Source organism: Physella acuta, unplaced genomic scaffold (assembly GCF_028476545.2).
Source record: "Physella acuta isolate Inbredline_101_S28 unplaced genomic scaffold, ASM2847654v3 ptg000364l, whole genome shotgun sequence".
NCBI lineage: Eukaryota > Metazoa > Mollusca > Gastropoda > Physidae > Physella > Physella acuta.
Genome location: NW_026731883.1, coordinates 382,764 through 403,759, shown reverse-complemented (window position 1 = coordinate 403,759; position 20,996 = coordinate 382,764). Strand labels below are relative to the sequence as shown.

The 20,996-nt window shown below is 33.4% G+C and overlaps 2 protein-coding genes across 2 annotated transcripts; one reads left to right on the top strand and one right to left on the bottom strand.

Moving 5' to 3' along the window:
- The first annotated feature begins 2,931 nt into the window (after nucleotides 1-2,931).
- On the top strand, nucleotides 2,932-4,674 carry LOC131941530 (protein chibby homolog 1-like). Its single transcript, XM_059300803.1, has 4 exons — nucleotides 2,932-3,012; nucleotides 3,727-3,917; nucleotides 4,037-4,152; nucleotides 4,421-4,674. The coding sequence occupies exons 2-4, from the start codon at nucleotides 3,731-3,733 to the stop codon at nucleotides 4,502-4,504; spliced, it is 387 nt and encodes a 128-aa protein (XP_059156786.1). The 5' UTR covers nucleotides 2,932-3,012; nucleotides 3,727-3,730; the 3' UTR covers nucleotides 4,505-4,674.
- Nucleotides 4,675-4,977: 303 nt separating this feature from the next.
- LOC131941529 (DNA topoisomerase 3-alpha) lies at nucleotides 4,978-20,536 on the bottom strand. The gene is made up of 31 exons (XM_059300802.1): nucleotides 20,409-20,536; nucleotides 15,872-16,067; nucleotides 15,483-15,616; nucleotides 15,304-15,379; nucleotides 15,065-15,173; nucleotides 14,798-14,849; nucleotides 14,547-14,638; nucleotides 14,221-14,391; nucleotides 13,941-13,986; nucleotides 13,688-13,742; nucleotides 13,370-13,444; nucleotides 13,042-13,222; nucleotides 12,740-12,846; nucleotides 12,168-12,278; nucleotides 12,002-12,076; nucleotides 11,801-11,851; nucleotides 11,584-11,662; nucleotides 11,361-11,474; nucleotides 11,176-11,245; nucleotides 10,943-10,971; nucleotides 10,685-10,743; nucleotides 8,752-8,818; nucleotides 8,563-8,650; nucleotides 8,262-8,361; nucleotides 8,077-8,150; nucleotides 7,802-7,875; nucleotides 6,794-7,370; nucleotides 6,562-6,711; nucleotides 6,346-6,455; nucleotides 6,068-6,214; nucleotides 4,978-5,191 (listed from the first exon to the last, which is right to left on the bottom strand). The coding sequence occupies exons 2-31, from the start codon at nucleotides 16,016-16,018 to the stop codon at nucleotides 5,148-5,150; spliced, it is 3,264 nt and encodes a 1,087-aa protein (XP_059156785.1). The 5' UTR covers nucleotides 16,019-16,067; nucleotides 20,409-20,536; the 3' UTR covers nucleotides 4,978-5,147.
- Nucleotides 20,537-20,996: the final 460 nt, after the last annotated feature.

The following is a 20,996-nucleotide window of genomic DNA, read 5'->3' as shown; positions in this document are numbered from 1 at the left end:
ACTATTACTATAGTATAGGGCCTATTGAATACTCATAAACAGACACCACTTTCAGTAAATAATAATTTTAATACTTTAATTTAAGAAGTCAAGAGTAGATCTCGAGATCTAGTCAATCTCACTATTGTTTAAGTTTAGTAAGTTAGTTAAGTTAGTTATCACTTGGTGAGTGATTAGCGCAGTAGCGCAGTTGAGTAGAAAGAATACCGACAATCGACTCAAGTCAAGTGTCCGTCGTCTGTACCTGTAACTGTACTGTACTCTAACCTAGCCTACTATAACTATGATCTATTATTTTATTAACGAATTCTACACATCAGTTAATTTACAGTTTGTAATAATGCAACGTAAAATATTGTCATTGCGTTCAATATTGAGTCTAGCGAAAACAATTGTTTTTTTCTGGCATGTTTACATCCACAATACTAAGGTCATACCAATCACCGCAAAATATCCAATAAGTGAATTACCGCAATGATATAGATTCACTTTCTGTATGAAAAAAAAACAACTGCGCAACCAATTGGCCCCCGACAAAACGACCCAGTCAAAATAACCCCGACAAATGGGCTTCCGACAAATTGACTCGCGACATATGGGCTCACACAGAGGCGTAGCGACCCTTCCCGGCGCCCTGGGACAAACTTTCGATTTTTTGCACCCCCCCCCCCCCTTGAACTTTTCAATTACACCCCCCTTCGAACTTTTCATTTGCACCCCCTCCTCAAACTCTCAATTTGGCGCCCCCCTAAGGTCGGCGCCCGGGGACATATGTCGTCCCCCCGCCCCCCCCCCCCCCTCGCTACGCCTCTGGGCTCACAACAAAAAGCTGGCGGTAAATGAGCTAACGACATAGTGGCTCCCTACAAACGGACTCCCGATATCTTGGCTCCCGACAAATGGGCTCACGTTATATTGGCTTCCGACAAAATAACCCAAGACAAATCGTATTTTGTCCAACCCACCAACCACAAGCAGTTTCTCCACCACGACCATAACCTCTTTTAAATGCCTGAATGAAAAACTTTTTTTATGAACCAACATCAATTCACAAAGAAATCGCTATCTGAACAGCGAATTTAAAAATGTTTTAATTTTTATAAACGTAAAAATCTGTTGATTAAAAGCTAGCACAGAAGTTTAAAAGTATGGTTTGCATGATGTTTCAAGGATCCCGAAGATAAATTTTTGCATGTACTTCTCTCCCCACAAAGTTAGAACAGCCCAAAACCTACTCCTTTTATGGAAGTCATAGCTAGATCACTTAAATTTTAAACATTCTATCTCTTATACTAGATAAAATAATATTAAAAAATAAGGCCAGTGGAACAAGAGCTACATACGTTGTATTATTTGAGAGTATTGATGAAGAGGTCCTACCACTGGCGTAGCTACCGTAAAGCTATCGCAACCAAGGCATATGGGCCCGAGGAAAATAGGGGTCCTTTTTTCCTCTTTTAGAAAATAAAACTTTTACATTGGAATTTTAATATTTGTTTTATATAAATAATTTTTAAAAATGGAACTCCAGTTTTTTTTCTACTACAGAAATAATTTTGAAGTTCCAAAAAGCTTACTGTACAGGCAGTAGCGTAGCGAGGGGGGGGGGGGGGCGGGGGGGGACATATGTCCCCGGGCGCCGACCTTAGGGGGGTGCCAAATTGAAAGTTTGAGGGGGGTGCAAATGAAAAGTTCGAGGGGGGGGGGGTGCAAATCGAAAGTTTGAGGGGGGTGCAAATGAAAAGTTCGAGGGGGGGGTGCAAATCGAAAATTTGAGGGGGGGGGGGGTTAAATGAAAAGTTCGAGGGGGGGTGCAAATCAAGAATTTGCTCCCAAGGAGGCGCCAAATTGAAAGTATGTCCCCGGGCGCCGGGGAGGGTCGCTACGCCTCTGCGTACAGGCAGTGGCATTCAGTGGGGGCGGGTCGAACAGGGCCCATCCGAAATAATAACACTACAAGTGTTGTCGCATTGTCGTGCAAACCATTAAGAGAATTAGCCCATCCCCCAACAGTTTTGCATTTTCGGTGGGGTGTCACTCCTCGCTCACTAAACTTTTATTATTTTAGCTTTGACATTAAATTGTACAATAATTTGTCATGTTGTCCCGACGAAATGTTGTCATTCGATGCGGACCGCACCTCTGACCCGCTTTGTGACGCTACTGTGTTTGGTTACTTAAAAAAACAAACTTATACAACTGTAAGCCGGTAACATTTTTTCAAAACTACGTGGTAGTAGCAGTAGTAGGTCAACATAATAATATAGTATGAATACACAATCAGGACGTATAAAATACAATATGTACAGAAAATGTATATTATTTAAAACCCTTCATCGTAAGTAGTAGTCGATTTCTTCGCTGCCCATGTTAACTCCGTTGTAGTCTAACGGCTGACGAGGGACCCACTGATAATTTTTGATAATTTATGGGCCGAAAAATCCTAGCTACGCCACTGGGTCCTACTGGCAAGGGTCATAATCAATGAGACGTTTCGCCGGGCGACTTAGCCTCTGCGGAAACCGCATTGACAGGAGCCCTTTTGTCGGGAGTAAAAATAACCGGAGACTATTTGTCGGTAGTCGTAATGACGGGAGCCCTTTTGTCGGGAGTATACATGATGGGAGCCCATTTGTATGGAGCCTATATGACGGGGTCCATTTGTCGCTGGCCCTTTTGACGGGGTCGATTAGACAGGGCTCTTATGTCGGGGCCGTTATGACGGCGCACGGTTTATTTATGTAATTATTATGTGGACCTTGTGACATCAGTTTATTAAACTTAAGAGATCCGGCTTTATGGGAATTGGGTTTAGAGTAAAGCTTGAAGTTAAGCTACCGTAACCATTTTAGAATACTAATGCTTTAATTTTTTACGTCCACGTTTAGTGTACGTGGTTTTGGTCATGTTTTTGTCGCTAGTTACTTCATGGCAATTAGATGAACAATCAGTCCCTGGACTCCGCTTTCATTAGCAACTCTTCTTTTTTTTACCTGAAAAAAAACTTCATAGGTTATTAACATTTTTCCTTTCTATGAATTAACTACAAATCTATATTAATAACATTTGGTTTAACGATTTTTAAAATTATATTATTTTCATTGCATTTTTAGATCTACTAAATGTAATGTACTAAAATCCTCTTTTTAATTTGTTGTGTTTACTACTGGCCTACTGACTGCAAGTTGTGACTTGTTGTGTCAAGCTGTGTGTGTGTATTCAAGTGTACTGATACTAATACTATACTGAGTATAGAATAGATCTACTCGTGTAGTGACTGTATAGATCTAGATCTAGTTCAAGACTTCGGAATATTCATTTAATTTTAATGAAGTATTTTTATAGTAGGCATCTGATACTAGACTGATCTGATACGGAACTCTTGTCAAATTCAATAAAGTGGAACATTAGATTACTTAAAGTAGGCCTATAATATTTAATGTGTCTTTACTCTTTAATGAATGCAATTGAAAAATAAAATATAAAGAAATATCCATTACATTATAATCCTGCATTAAAATAATGAATGAGATGTGTGACTATTACGGCCTACATTTTACTTATTACATTATTAGTTCCCACTCATCCCAGATAGGACTCCATAAAATTGATGACGCCATGTTTTGATTAGATTGTGTTACATGTCGCTAAGCAACATACTAAATTTATTTTATTTTAGCAGTTTTGTGCTTTATTTAAAGCTAATATTTGCATAATCTCTTACAGCATCATGCCGCTAGGTTTATTTGGAAACAAATTCTCGCCAAAAAAAACTCCACCAAGACGTGCACAGTCATTGTCAAATCTTCAGTTGGATGCAACTGAATCAAAAGCAGAGTTTGGTCTAGATTATGGTGCAGTAAAAGTCAGTCTTGGTGGCCATGAAGTTGCATTTGAAAATGGTCTTTGGATAAATGGTAAGTAGTTATTCTATTATAATTGTTCTCTGACTTTGAGTTTAGAGCTTTACACATAAAAGCTTTTTAGTCCTACCATTGTGCCTTAAGTAAGTAAAAGTAATTGTTGTTTCCTACAGAAACAGCTGGAGGTGGTTCTAGCCACAAGGAAGTTATGAAACTAAGAAAAGCCAATCAAACATTGCATGAAGAAAACAACTTATTGAAACTTAAGATTGACATCCTGTTAGACATGGTATGTAATTAAAAAATGTATCTGACATACTTAAACCTTTATTTTTCTTATTACTATCAATGCACCAAGATAGTGAAAATTATAAGCCACTTTAAAAAAAATAATTAAATTTTATAGCATTATTTATGACCTAATGATAATAGTATCCATACAAAATTAAACATTAAACCATCAATTATTTTGATAAAACACATGTTCATTCACTAATTTGTTATAGAAAATAAATCAAATCTCAATTCAAATGGTTTAACAATATTTTCCTTCCCAGCTTGCAGAAACATCAGCAGTTTCACACTTTCATGAGAATGAACTCAAACAGTTGAGAGAAACAAAATTGTCTAAGAAACGCTGATTTGGTTGTCTATTTTTTCCTAGCTTTTGTGAGATATCTAAGAGATGTATACATGGACGATTTGTTTGAAAATTACTGATATATTTATAAAATCTATTAACTTAAATGACAGTATAAAGTTGTTTAAAAATATTTAGATGGCGTAATCTTTAAAGTTTAATACCACATTACAAATATAGTGTTGTTAGTACTGACGTAAACCAAAATCTAATCAAACATTTTTTTGCAATCAGAGTGAATCTTGTTTCCTTACATTTGATAGGTTATTTAGGTTTGTAGTGATATATTTAGTTTCCAAAAATATTTTTTAAAAGGTGGACTTAATTGTCGAATGATGTGTTTTGTGATTATTATGACAACTGCAGAAAAAGGTTTTCAGTGTACATATGTATATAATATTATAAATATCTTTATATGTGTAATAAAGAATGTTTATAAGTTTAGTTTTTCTTCCTGTGGTGTTTGAATGTTATGTAAGTTAAATTGTAAGCTCTTAATTTGTATAGACAGCACATGAGACTTGTAATTGAAAATCGAAATACATAGAAAATGTACATGTTTTTATTGCTTTAAATGATTATCTGACATGAACATCTATTTACATTTTTAACAAATTTATCACAGTACTTCTGTTTTATTTTTTTCAAAATTCTTCATTCCTCTCTGGACATTTGGGTTTTCTATGACCTGAGAATAATAGAAAAAGTTTTAGAAAAAAAATCAACGGCAATGGTATGTTGTATACATGAAAGAAACCACAAGCTAAGTGGTAATAAAAATAAAACAAATAAAAAAAAAAAACTTTATAGTAACAAGCTTTTAAATGCACTGAAAATAATGAAATAAAACTAATCTATAAAAGCTTTGGTAGCTCATTAGATCTACACAAGTTAGCAACCAAAGCAATAATGAATGAGTTTTATTTCCTTATTTTCAGTGCATTTAAAAGCTTGTTGCTATAGTTTTTTATATATGTTTTATTCTCTACTTTTTAGTGATTCCTAATTTATGAAGTCGACATGACTAAAAATATTTGCTTTAAAACACCATCAGTAGCTCACGATATCTGAAATAAGATTGATTATCTGCACAGTGAAAGCAGCTGTCCATGACAATATTTTACAAACGACAGCAAGTTGTATTATCTGCCCTTAATAGCCTTCATTAGATCATCAGTCTCTACGATTGTAAATATTCTTGTGAACCACACTTCACTAGACTGTTGTTAGTGTGATTGCAGCTAGAATCTAGGTAGTTATCTCCCCTTCTGTTATTGAATGTGGTAATCTATTAAGTGATTTAATTTTATTATCTCCCCTTAAATTAAAAAATCTAATGAAATAAAAAAAACGTATAGACTTGTATGGAATGTAACTGGAAAGCTTGACTGAAATCGCTACAATAGAAGTGGGTCAACATTAAGTTAATAGATTTGCTACAAACATATGTTGCAAACTAAATAAAACCTTGTAAAAAGAAATGACTCTGCTAAACCGTTTCAAGATCTTAAGGTAAAAACAATAAGCCATGAAATAGCTTCATTAAAAGTAATAAAAAATGTACCAGGCTTTCCACAGAATCCACACACAGGAGCTTTTCGTTGCTTAGGACCTTGACTGGGGCTTGATGGTGGTCGTTTCCTACTGTTCTGATAACCTTGAGCACCTTTGGGTTGAAAGGGGGTTGCAAATCCACTGCTTTCTTGTTTCACTGTAAGAATATATATTTAATTATTAATGGCACATTACTGCATTGGCTAAAAAATTGTTTTCACAAGGTAAAAGATGACCAACAAAACTGAGAATAAAGGCACAATGAATGTCCACCACAAATTTAATTACCTGATCCATCCTCATCAGCCCATTGAAAAAAATTGCAAGTTTGTCCTTGTGGTTTACTACAGCAATGAAAAGGCCTCCCTTTGTTGGGGCCTTCCTTTAGAACAACCAGGCTGAAAAGATAAGTTTATATTAGACACTTTTCGATTACAATAAACCATCTCTGCTAGCAATTGTTGCTTCTCTTTTTTCTGATAAATAAAAGTAATGAAGACTTACGACTTTCCTGGAATCCCACATTTACACAGTATTTCTTCACTCCCATTTGATGAAAAAGGTTTAGGGGGCCCAAAATTTCGATTATTTACATTTGGACTTTGAAATGAGTTGTTATTCCTAGATGCTGTTTGATTTTGAGTGCTTGAGAAACTGAAATAAAAGTCAAAAGCATGCTTAACAGAACATTACTTCAAAGTTACAGATAAGCCAATTAGGGTACTTAGCTACTAACCTTTGACTTGATTGCTGGGCTGCGTTGTCATCAGCCCAAAGAAAAAAGTTACAACTGGCACCATTTTGACCAGAACACTTGTAAAACTGACGACCTGTGTTGGGGCCTTCCTTTCTTACGGTCAAAAGCACTGCATCTTTTCCACAGCTGCACACTATAGCTTTGTCACTGTCATCCATGGAACTTGTGGAAAAGGATGAAGTGGATTGAGTCCTATTGACATTGCTACCTGAATCTCTACCATTTGTAAATGAAGATCTACTGCCAGACGACACACTTCTACTAGATGGTGTTTGATTGTGGCCATTCATCAGAGACAGGAACTGGGCAGGCTCCTGACTTGTCACAACTTTTTTGTTGCTATTTCGAGCAGCAGGTGTGGAACTGTTGTTCGATGATGAAAGTGTGGAGACTGTTCTTTTAAACATGGGGTTTGGGTTTGTTTGAGACTGACTGGCCGGAGCGGCTCCTTTCCTGTTTGCTGGTGTATTGGTAGGTCTGGAACTAGGTTGGCCAGAGTTTCTGGGAGTGTGAGTGCTTGTTTCAGTGCGTGGCATGAGTGGATTTGTTGCAGCAGCTGAAACATGTAAAGGGATGTTATTACGGTACTTGAAGTTGTTAAACTGTCACAACACAAACTTAACGACAATCTGCTCAGTGATCTAGTAATTTAATTACATCTCTTAGTATTCATGGTGAAAACCAGGTTATTTGTACAATGTTCAATACTTTTTTTTAAACTGATGGCATGGCTAACATTTTGAAACATTTTCAACATTTAAAAAATGTGTTTCTATTATCTATATCTATACTATCAGTATTTTCTTTATATAGCTTAGTTACTCAAATATAAAATGTTTGAACTGTTTTGTCAATTTATCCTACCAAAACAGATGTGAACTTAAGATGGATGGATTTCTATCAGAAGCACATGTTTCAGATTGTGCTTTGATAAATGTGTTTTTTTAATAAATAAAAAATCCCAAGTATAATAAAGACAAACATCACCTTGACTAGAGGCAATTCTAACACCTAAAGTTTCAGTTAACATCTCGTCACATCCACCTATACAGCCCACATAACTGAAAGACATCATTAAAAAAATTAGAATACAGTCAAAGGGTTCAGCAATTTAAAAATAAGAAGTTGTAGTTAAATGCTAACAACAGATGTGAAGCACCCTTCATGGTAAAATCCTTATCCTAGAAAAGAAGTAAACTACTATTTTAATAATAATATTTTAATGTTAGTTCCAACAAAATTAAAGTATCAAGTCAACCTACTCATTAGAAATTGTACTTGGAACACTGCCTGGTTTGAACTTAAAGTGAAGTTTGGTTACAGATCTTGGTTGGCACTGATGATTATTAATAGTTTAACTAATTAAAATGGTTACCGTATTTGTGGATCTGTCTCATTAAAATAAAAGTTAATAAAAAGAAGAACTATTTTTATTTAAGTGACTTACCAACTGACAGATTTGATCTGTTGTTGCTGCATGTAAAACAAAATTTGGCAACCAAATGCAGGATTTGCATTCAGGAAAACCTGAACACCCTATGTAGTAGCTGTTAAAATAATTATAAAATACTCCATTTTTAGCTGGTAACTGATCAACAAATAAATTAGCTATCTCAAGTAGAAGAGTTAGAAGAGTAATATAAAATCAATGTATATTGTTAAACTGTATTTTTGTAAGTCTTGGCTATGTACAATCATACAAAATAAGAAATATATATGAAAAATAATTTTGCTACTTGTAACATTACCCTTTATTATCTTTCTTTGTGCGTAATGTCATTGGACTTCCACATTTTGAACAAGTCATTACAACTGATGTAGTTGTAGCTACTTCGCCTAAAGATTAAAAAATTATTTTACAGAGTATGCAGTGTCAATAGAATAAAAAAGTTAAATGGTAAATGTGAATTGGTTGAAAAAAATGGCTTTAGTGTTACCTGCAGTCTGGGGAGTTTCCTGTGCCTCACCCAGATATTGTGACAAAGCTTCGTCAAGTTTCTGTGCCTAGTAATAATAAAACAACAGAAGCTGCACTAAGTGTCAGGCAAACAAATCATAAGAACAGCACAAATAAACAAAACCAAGAGACAGAGGCGTATCCAGGTTTTCGTTGTAGGGGGAGCGAAATGAGCAAAAAAAGGCGACAAATTTTTAACATGTTCTATATATATATATATATATATATATATATATATATATATATATATATATATAATTACTAGCTGTATGTCATTACTTCGCTATGATGCAAAATAAATTGTAAGTAGCACTTGAAGAAATAAGAAAACAAAACACACAATGTAGCCCGACAAAACAAAATATGTGTCAATCTAAACAAAAAAAAACAATATATATATATATATATATATATATATATATATATATATATATATACATACACTACAACCGAAAACAATAAACTCAACACAATCTGTTTTGTAATTCTTGTAAAAAAATATTTTTACATAATAATTCCTGGGACATTAATTAAGACAAGCGAAATAGGGGAAATATCTACATATTTCTATTAGGGGCAGATAATTTAGTTCGATTTTAAACTTACAAGAGGTAACTAAGAAATAACTAAGAGGAGGCTGCTTTCACGGGGGGGGGGGGGGGGGGGGGGGGGTGTAGGGTCGGGGTTAGGGGAAAGGGGGGGGGGGGTAGTGTTTTAAAGCAAATATTTTCTGTGGCAGCATTGGTACTGTCGAATTCACAAATTATGAATTACTGAAAAGTAGAAAATAAAACAACTAAATAGCGGCGTATGATACGCGGCGGGTCGGCTCGTTTCGGAATAATAGCTTACATTTAACTAAACTATCGGTCTTTTAGTTCAGTTCATACATCTTTTAATTATCTATTGACTTTTTGTGTTCTTTAAAGATAATTTTTTAACATAGTGATCAGGTATGGGTTAGATCACTGTATTGATCACACCCGTTTTTACTGGTAATTGCAAAAACAATATTCACAGAGTTTTACCTGGTGGGTGGCATAACCAACTCAGAGTGAACATAGCGTCAGTTTTTAGATGAACATACATATTCAATTACACATATATACTGATTCATAAATAAATTTAAATATGTAGCAGTGGTATTATGACAATATTTTTTTACAGAGGGGTCCATGGGGGAGGGGGTTGTAACTGTTTCATATAATTTGTAATAGTAATCACCATCGCCCAAACTGTAATAATACTACTACTTCATCGTGATGACGCTGTTGGCCTTGTCAAAATTTCCCCACCACTACGCAGATTGCCCATTAGTAAATTTAAATAGATGTGCCACATCAGTTGTATTTTTTTCTGTATTGTAATTTTTTTAAAATTAATCACACGATTCAAACTGTATATATAAAGTAATTATGTGTGAAGTTTTATGTTTAACATTTTTCTAATTCAATTATTCGTAAAGAAATACATTATACCTTGGATACTACCCGTAGATGTTTTTTAAACATTGCATTGCATCGTATTGGTTATTTTTAGAATGGCAAACTGATGCAGCTGTTAATACGTGTTGTAAACGTAGACACTACTAAACCATTACAATAATGCTTAATTGCTGCATGAAAAGAAATCTTGTGATTTACATAGATGTGCCGACCAAAAATATTTTTAAAAAGTTTCCGAAAAGGCGCCACTTTGCTGAAAATGGCCAGAGGGGGAGCGGCTGCTCCCCCTGCGTACGCTACTGCCAAGAGATCTTCATTAGAATAACAAGAAATAATGTTTTAAAATCTACAAAAATACACATCCAAAGCTAAACCAATCCAATTTGCTTAAAACTGGGGGGTAAAATTCTTAAGTATTCATTTTAAGCAGTTATTTTAGTTATGTTTATCTCCAAGTTGTTGGCATACCTGATTACATGCTTCAATAAACACTTCCTTGTATTTCTGTATCTGGACACTTAAGACCTCTGGTTCAAATTAAGAAATTTGCATTTAGTTTACCATAACATACACCTACAAAACTATTCATGTAACAACCTACTTAAAACCTAGTGTAAACCACATTGTCACAAAGAGCAGAATTTAAGACATCTCTTATTGAAACGTTTTAATTTAACTAAGTTGAAGCTGGTAAATTATCCAGCACCTATGTTTATCCTACATTACCTTCTTTAGTTTTTCTCCCTTCACATATTCTGTATGTGAATAAACAAAAGGGGAAAGTTATTGAAAAAACACCACCACGGATATATTTAACATCACAAAACCAGTCAAACAGCTGCTTTTAACTTAAATATAATTGACCCTATTAGTTTTTAATACAGTATACATTTTCTAATGCCTTAAATATAAAGTGTCCTGAAAATAAAATAAAAGTAAAGTAAAATGTGAATACTTACAATTTAAGGTCTGCTTCTAGCTCTGCTCTTAAATTTGGTTTGGACATTTCATAACCCATACTATCATAACCTGAAAAGGGTGATGAAAAACAATACCAACTGAAAAAATTAAACTCTAATTTGATGAAAGCAATCTAGCCCACACTTATGTTCATTTAATTATCAAAAGAATAAAAATAGCCTACCTTCAACTAATCCCATGCCTAATTGGCCAGGTACAAATCTACCATCAGGTCTTAGACCTACATACATACGAGCCTTAACTGTCTCAATGTGATCAGCATGAGTTGCATCAGTACCTGTTGGTTATAACAAAATGTTTTCCAGCCAAATTTAGCCTTACAAGTATAGAACATTATTTTTATGGTTTATCAAATTTATGAAATACTTTGTGATTAAAATCTTTACCAATGCCATGTTTCTCCATCAAGGAGATTAGATCAGCTTCAGTTAGTAGAGGTGGTGCACTTGTTTCTCCAGGAACTATCTGCAGAATTAGAAAAAGTCAGCAAACCATATTTATACATATTAAATTATTATCTTTAAGCAATATCTCCATTAGTCAATGTAAGTATAAATAAGCCGTACAGTTGAAGTGTAACTACTATCTAGAAATCTTAATTACCTCTATTGAGTTTGGCTCAAACTGATCTCCCTGTCTATAGAGTGGAACTTCCTGTTTAGTTTAGAGAAACTCATGGATCAAAATAACTTAAGTTCATACATGACTACATTCAAGTTTTTAATTCCTTCAAGGTTTCTAAATTATAATTAAGGTAAAGATTGTTATGAAAAAATGAGGTAGAATCTGTATATTTTAACTTACTTTAGCATTCCATTTATCATAAGGATATACATCTAGAAAGTTTTTGGCTAGAATCATCAAACCTTGTGCTGAAAACTAAAATTTTAGTTAAACGTTAATCCAGGTACAAAAACTCTTATTCCATCACAAAACTCAAATAAAAATTTGCTAAAAAAAAAAAGCTTACTATTTCATCTGCAATGTTGATATCTACTATAGTTTCATGTCCCTGAGCATCTTGAGATACACAAGCCAAAAAGTGCCGCACTATAAATTCATACACCTTTTTATCATTACCCTAAACAAAATAAAGTATTCGATCATTAAAATAATTACTTAGACTCAACACTATCATTTTGTAATAATAATAATTTAAATTTTTAGATTAATTAGGAACCCATCAGAGATAGTGCTCTTAAATCAACAGATTTTTAAATTAAAAACTTCAAGCCTAAATAGAAAATAAGAACATAGTAAAATACATTCTTAATATGAAAATTAATATTTTTTTATATTAAAAAAAAAAAAGTGAAAAAGAAAGACAACCTATTTCAAATATCTAAGTTTTAAAAACTCATTTTACTATTTAGAAATGCTTTACAGTGTTTGTTAGAATTGCTGCAAATAAACTGTACACAATTTCACACTAGAACAATCATGCTTTAATTTTGACAAGTAAAACCATGAAATGATATCAGTAAAGTATATACGATAAATAATTAATTTTAAAAAATGTAACCAAGAATTTTGAAAGTTCACCTGTAGGGTAGCAGTATACTTCAATGGATGAATAGGTGGATGAGCTTGATCAGTTTTGGTACCATTTCTAGGATTAACCCCATTATTTAAAACTTGCTGGGCAAACTCTAGGAAAAAGCAAAAACACACTAAATTAATATTGTTTGAAAAAAAAAAAGTTAAGTAAATAATACCACTGGGTTCTAGTTGCTTAAAAATTGGGCATAATTATTCATTTAAAGCAGTAAAAACATCTGTAAGTACAAGTGAAAAATAAGAAACAAGCTAAATATAAACAAAAATATCAACATTCATCGAATTACCTCCCCAATCTGGATCTCTTGTTTGTTCAGAAACTAGAGCTGCCAAATCCATTTCTTTGGGGAAAATGTTTGTTTCAGTACGTGGATAACTAATGAAACCTTGTGTGTAGAGATGTTCTGCTATTCTCATTGTTTCCTTGGCATTAATCTTTAGCTTTCTTGATGCTAATTTTTCTAATTCCTTTATAAAAAAAGTGGTAACAAAAAATACAAAATGTTATTCAAAGTACACTTTTATCATTAAAAAGTTAAAAGAAAATTAAACACATATATGAGTACAAGCTACTAAAGGATTTACAAATTTCAGATTTATAGTAATTTCTCTTACAACTGTATCCAATGCCTGTGGTCGCCATTTGCTTTTGCTCTTACTTTTTATATCAATTACAGTGGCTACAGGATTCTGATGAAAAATTGAATACAAATATTTGTTGAGAAAGTTGAAATAGTTTGAATTATAATTTTCCGAATATGGCTAGTTAACTATACATCATAAGTTTAGGAGTCACAATTGAAAAATTATTAGCTCTAAATAAAAGCGATATCTTTAATAAAAATAAGTTTATTATAACAGACAATAAAATGTACTCTATATTAAATAATGGCAAATTTATTTTACATTTTTAACTTAGGTTATATTTCTTACTTCAATGCAACGGTTATATAAAACTTGACATGCTAAAAAATTGAACAATCGATTTCTGAAAAAAAAAAAGCAAGGTATGAAATTTCACATTGTTAAAAGAATGAGCATATAAAATATTAATGGCTGAGATTAAAAAAATAATATCAATCTTTTAAAATAGGCCCTACTTACTTTTTTTAATAGTAGAAAAATATACCATTGATGCAAAGTAAATTTCTTTTGTGGTGGATCTCAGAGACTTAAATTTACTAACCTTTGCCAACTAAAATCTGCTTTAACTTCATCATGTTGATGTAACACTAGTAGGAGAAGAAAATGGATGAGTCACATTAACAACTAAAATACTATTCATAAGAAAAACTATTTTAAAAAAAAGGTATTTAAGTAGGTAGTAATTTACAGAATTATGTTACTTTTACAATGACCAAGTGAGGATTCTGTTCTACGTTTAATACTGTGAATTATTAATTACAATACACATTATTTTATTAAAATGATTTGATTTTCCTCAAATATCAATATTTTAAAATTACCTCTTATCTTCCAGAATGGTTCAGGAACAAATGCCTGAGCTTGTTTGTATCTCTCTACAACAAATCCCAAAGTAGGAAACTGACAACTCCCGTAACTGATCAGCTGCTCAGATAACGCCTGAGGGAAAGTTTTTTGCAGCCTCAGAGTTTGAAATCTTGTAAAAGCTGCTCCTAAATAAACAAAACAAAATAATTGTTAATGCAAGTAATGAGCAGTGTTTATGACAGTGCATGAAATTAAGTAAAAAGTAATTGTTACTCATCAACAAAGACAGATTTCTGCAATATTGCCAGGTTTTCATTAAAGCAAAAAATAATTAATTCACCTATACGTAGATCTAATTCTTGGCGAACATCAACTGCATCATTAATTCTGGCATCAGGGGCAGCTAAATTATTGATGGCTCTGGCAACAGCTCTATATTAAATGTAAAAAAAGTGTATAAATAATAAGACAAACAAAAAACAAAATCAATGTTTAGAATGAGGGCACAAACAGAGAGTAAAGTGTGATTATAATTTGAGTATAAACCAGTTAGAATTTTAATTTTCTTCTAAAAACTTTAGTCATACTTACTGAGGTGTGATCTCTGAGAACTTTGCTCTATAAACTTTAATGTTCGGTTTTACTGAGTGACAATAAATAGTTCATTAATGAAACAACTTAAAATCAGTGGCGGTAAAATATATTCTTTCACTAAGTCCCAGTAACTATTTAAACAAATGTAAAAAACATTTTCACTTTACACAATAATTAAAACCAAAATTATTAAGACAAGATAGTCAATACATATGAGTAGTTTTTTTGATCACGTGACTTAATAATTAACATTAGATTTTTTACCTGCTTGACAAACATGAATGATTTCAAAGCCTATATTTTCTCCTTCACGATCACAATCAGTCCAAATAATTAAAGATTGACAGCCTCTGATCTCTTGTTCTAAGGTTCTCTGACAGTATAAAAAAAGATTTTTCAAGAACTTAATGTAGGGTAAACAATACATATTCTACATAGACATTATCATTTACTTCCAGTTAATAAAGTTCTCCAATGAATCTTCCACATCATATAAAATGTACCTTGATATCATTGTAATCTTGGGGGCAATGCTTCATGACTGGAGCACTGAACAAATCAACAGGATTACAGGCTCCCCTGATAAATAGTAAAGAGAAATATATTTAATCAACCACCTTAAATGAAACATCTTTTATTCTGAGAAAACATGAAGAAAAAAAAAACAATGGAAATTACATACCACTTTTTAAATGACCCAGTAAACTCTAGACCAAGCAGATGTCCAGAAACTGAAGTCATGGTCATAGTCACATCTTTGTTCATTAATTTATACTCAAATTCATAAATTTTGTTGAACCTTGAGAACCCTTCACGCTTAAGAAATATAATGTATAAAAAAAGCATTATTAGAAAATAAAGGGAAAATCATTTTTCAATTATGTATTAATTGATAGAGCACATGGAGTATCATAAGCCTGTTTTATGTAAGTATTGCTATTTCATCTACTTCTTCAACTGGTACACAATTCACTAGGACAATGTCAGTATTTTAAACCAGAACACAAAGCTAAAACCTCTAATATTTATTTTTTAAATAAAAAAAAACATGAAACTTAAGAAAAAATATACCTTTCTACATCGACCATGTGAAAGAACATTCGCTAAAGATTTAGCAGCATCATTTTTCTCAGCAACATTCAAAACTCTAACCATTTTTTCAGGAAGAGATGTTGCTGATGCACTATACCTTCTAAGGTGGAGAAGTATGAAACGCATTGAGATATCACCAATGGATATGTGGCATGCTCTGAGTGTCGTACATCAGCTGTGAATATATAAAAATAAGTCAAAATATTCAATAATTCTTTCAAATTCTGAGCTAGATGCTTAACAGAAACTTTGAACTTATAAATTAAACGATTAAAAAAGTAAAGAATTCTTTCAGGTCTGATGGGTCCTTAGGAAAATGTTAAAGAGTGCTTCTGTTTCTTTGACTTCTAGTGTCAGCAATAAGCTGCCCTTACTTAACTTTCCACAACTGGTTAGGTATCCTAAAACTTTAAGGTTTATAATAGCATCTTACAATCCTCAACCCGATCATTCCAAATTGATACTTCAACCACCAATTAACCCTACAGGATTGTCCTTAAATGACAGCAGCAAAGTGTAACAAGATTTTTACCCATCTTCCCTTCATATTTGGGCTATAGTGAAGTCACAAAGTTACACTCTCCATGTGAGTACAATGTTATACCATGTCTACACTTGCAAAATGTATACTGTATACTATACACATCTAGAAAAAAACTTTAGTTTTTTCGGAAGCCATGTTGTATAGTATAAGTATAGGCCTACATGTCGAAAGTATAAAAGCAGTGTTAGCAAGTATACACCTACACTTCTTGGAAAACTAAAAAACTAATGTGATATCAATTCAGCTAAAACAAATGGATACTAGACTAATTTTATCTCCAGATCTAGATACACCTTATTAAAGCCCCACTAAGGTTTACAGTTTACACTCTTGAAGGTGGAGGGTTTATTAAATTATTAGTCAGTTCGACACGATTAGATCTAGATCTAGATACTATTACTAATTGGGCCTACTTAGTTGTATTATTTACTTATAAAAAGACTTATTAAAAATTATTTTTAGGCCTATTTATATATTATTATATTACTTTACTAACTACTATTTAAACAGTATTAGATCATGTATTACTCTAGTAGTATTAGTTAAACAAAAGGGTAATCTATCATTTTAGGTATGTAAAATCGTCCGCGGCTAGTAATGTACGAAAAAGTTACCTCATCGTCAAGGCTTTAATAGAAGGCAAGAAATTAACTTTAAACAGCAGTGTTTGCGAGCAGAATTTGCTATATAAAAAGCGGCCATCTGAAAGCTAGAGTGGCTTCCCCTGAATCTTGCGCTATAAGTAAAAGAGCATGGTTGCATCTGTTGGAAACATCACTAGAATCTAGATTCTAGTCTTCATTTATTACTGAAAAGTTCTAATTCAATTGTTTAAAAACAGGTACATAAATGAAACAAGGGAACATTTTTGTATTTTTCAAAACATAAATAAATCCTCCTCAAAATGTTAAATATAGGTACTAGGATAAATTTTGAAAATTGGTTTAATAGGGAAACAACCACTACAGTTAAAAGGAGCAAAAAATTACAATAACAGAACAGTTTTCCTTTTTGATGTAGCTCAAACGGTTAAATAGTTATGATTTTTTTTCGTATTAAAAAAGGTGATTTTTTTAACATAGGTTTTTTCCCAATTTCTGTGATAGAGTTTTTTTAAGCGTTTACTAAAATTGTCCTAGCTTGTAAACCATATGGTCAAATTGGTTATAACTTTGCAATATCTTAATCTATCATATATGCAAGGATAATAAACAATAAAATTAGAAATTTATGGGCAGAGTTAAACAAAAACAGAAGTAGAACAGGGTACCCCCCCTATTTTTTCATATACAGTGCATTCATAAAATCTCAGTTAAAATTTTAACACTTTGAAAAATTAAGCTCAAACTTGCTGAGAATGATGAGCTATGGATGTGTCAGTTATTACAATCAAAATAATATTCATAACTGAAAAGATTTTTGTTTTAACTGCTACAAAGCTGATAAATTATACAATTTCGCAAAACCGAAGTCTTGTTGATGTGAAATGCAACATGATGGCAAATTTGAGTTATTAAGCACTTAAGTCTCAAAATTTGCCTGGCTCTAGATGACTCTATTCTCAAACAGAAACAATCAAAATATGTATTTAAATCTATCTGTTTGACAAAAAATAAGGGGTGGAACAGGGTACACCCCCTATTTTTAAATACAAAATTTGTTCATACACTATTTGTTTAGGCTCAATCTATTTGAATCTAAAGCTAACAACTAACTAGAGTGAAGCTCTAAAATAAGTGTGTGTGATGGTTCTATCTAAATAGTTGACAAATAGGTAAAGGATGGTAAAAATGTAAAATGCTGAGTCATCGACACACCTGACATCATTGAAAAACTGAGCGCAAATATTTAAATTTAAAAAAAAAAGGCAAATTATATCTATTAGAAATGTAAGGTGTTTTATTCGTATAAATGTAATAAACTTGTTGGTATACTTATATATATATATATAGTTTAATTTAAAAAGATGTGTTTCTGCTTATTCGTTAATATATTACATTTCAGGAGAAGTTCAACATTGGTTGGTTTTTAAAGGAAATAGTTCATATCACAAATTAATTAGTTTGCCTAAATAAAAGATAAACACATTATTTATTTTAATAGTTTTAATTTCTCGTTTACATAGTGTTCCATCATTAGACAATATAACTGACATTAGGCCATATAACTGCTTATCATATTGTAGAGATGTGCTGGTTTTAGAAGTGTAGGTTCTACCTGGAAAAGTAAATAGTACAAGTACATTATTTGCCTTCCCATCAAAATAAAAAGGTTTTCTGAATACACCAAATATTTAATGTGTATTGTTAATACCAGACCTTCCTTTCTCCCCCCCCCCCCCACTACCGTCAATATCAAAACAACGATCGCCACTATTGCCGGCGTCAAAACAACGTTCGCCACTATCGCCGGCGTCAAATATCGCCGGCGTCAAAACAACGTTCGCCACTATCGCCGGCGTCAAAACAACGATCGCCGGCATCAAAACAACGCTCGCCACTATCAAAACAACGCTCGTCGGCGTCAAAACAACGTTCGCCACTATCACCGGCGTCAAAACAACGTTCGCCACTATCGCCGGCGTCAAATATCGCCGGCGTCAAAACAACGTTCGCCACTATCGCCGGCATCAAAACAACGATCGCCGGCATCAAAACAACGCTCGTCGGCGTCAAAACAACGTTCGCCACTATCGCCGGCGTCAAAACAACGTTCGCCACTATCGCCGGCGTCAAAACAACGATCGCCGGCATCAAAACAACGCTCGCCGGCATCAAAACAACGGTCGCCACTATCGCGGGCGTCAAAACAAAGCTCGACATAATCGCCAGCATCAACACAGCGCTCGCCAATATCGCCTGCGTAAAACAGCGTTTCCCACTATCGCCAGAGTCAAAACAACGATCGCCATTGTCAAAACATCGCCCGCCACCAACGCCCGAGTCAAAAATGCCTTCGGTACTATCACCAGTGAACAGCGTTCGCCATAAGCGCCAGAGTCAAAACAGTATTCGCCACTAACGCCCGAATAAAAAAGGCGTTCGCTACTTTTGCCGGCGTCAAAACAGCGTTCGCCACTATTGTCCGAATCAAAACAGCGTTCGCCATTATCGCCCGAGTCAAAACAACGATCGCCACAATCATAATTACAGTAATACAAGCATATCAGCTAGACTAAGTCACACAAGTGTTAGTAGCGAGACCCGACAACTTCCGGTTCACTTTCACTTCCAGTCTGTAAACAGTTAAAGTCCCAAACAGTACACCAAACTGTGAAGCGTTTTGCAGCTAAGAGACACATCCAATCATTACGATTTTTTACAGTAATAGAGAAAAATGGATAAGAATGGAGATTATGCAATAAAATTTCAAGTAGAGCCCATAGAGAAGTTTAGGGAATAAGTCAAACTTACCTTATTTTCAATGAAACACTCCATAAAAAACAGTCCATGAAAATATTTTTAAAAAATATATAATACGCTAAGTCCATTTTTCTTCAAAATAATACTCCTCGCAATAAAATTGACCAGGCAAAAACGGAGAATAATAAAAATTACGAAACACTCGCACTCGCGCGTCCGCCAACTCTCGATATTTGGGTAACGGGAGGAAAATCTCGCCGCGCATCGTAAAACGGGAGCCAAATCCTAGTACCTAGTTAAATAATTAATAAAATTTAAGGAGTCACCTGTTTTTTACATTACTAGTCGCGGACGATTTTACATAGATCTACCCTAAAACAATAATAGATTACCCACAAAAGCATGTTATTTGCCTGAATAAAATATAATATAATCATGAATAGAATAGTTAATAGATTAGGACACCAGAATCAGTGTGGAAGACTGTCACAAGAGAGAGAGAGACAAAAGCCAAATCTAAAAGTTAAATTAAAAAGTGTCACAAACAGATCATCAGAAGGATGAAAATAAAATTTGGTAGGCCTACTTCAGCCACTTCTTAAGTTCTTACTAAGAAGTCTGACTAGTCTGAGCCTCTAGAACTCTAGATGTAGATATCTACGTTGAAGGACAAAAGAGTGCGTAATGTAGATTCAGATTGCATCTTGTTCTTATTATTAAGGTTGTTTGCAATGAAACCTCTACATTGCATCATTCAGAATTTTGTAGATCTAGACTCCACTTTCATTATCTCCAGTTCGGTTTTTTTAGCAGACTTCACCTTAATTTTACAAACTTTCGCATTTTTCATAATAAAATAATTATTATTAGGTCTACAAGCTTGAAGTTTAGAATATTTTGTATTCAAATAAATACTAAATTATTGTTCAAAGGATCAGTGATGCACACTATCAAAATAATGATAACGATACACAAAAGGCCTAGACTCTAGATCTAGATATTTATTATTATTTATTATTATTTAAATCTGGTATGTAGATTGTAAAATCAAGTGAGTGTAGACGTAAAGTCGGAAACGAATTTAGAATTCAGCTGGAACCCGCCATTTTAAAGGTCAAGGTGACTAGGCAAATAATAATAAAATTTAATAAAATAATTATCATGCATAATAATATTCCACAAAATTAAAAAATGAACA

Coding starts and splice junctions, on each gene's coding strand:
- LOC131941530 (XM_059300803.1), top strand. CDS start 3,731: ATGCCGCTAGGTTTATTTGGAAACAAATTCTCGCCAAAAAAAACTCCA. Junction 3,918..4,036: donor AAATGGTCTTTGGATAAATG/GTAAGTAGTTAT, acceptor TGTTTCCTACAG/AAACAGCTGGAGGTGGTTCT. Junction 4,153..4,420: donor TTGACATCCTGTTAGACATG/GTATGTAATTAA, acceptor TTTCCTTCCCAG/CTTGCAGAAACATCAGCAGT.
- LOC131941529 (XM_059300802.1), bottom strand. CDS start 16,018: ATGCGTTTCATACTTCTCCACCTTAGAAGGTATAGTGCATCAGCAACA. Junction 15,174..15,303: donor AAGATTACAATGATATCAAG/GTACATTTTATA, acceptor TTATACTGTCAG/AGAACCTTAGAACAAGAGAT. Junction 12,847..13,041: donor AAGAGATCCAGATTGGGGAG/GTAATTCGATGA, acceptor GCTTTTTCCTAG/AGTTTGCCCAGCAAGTTTTA.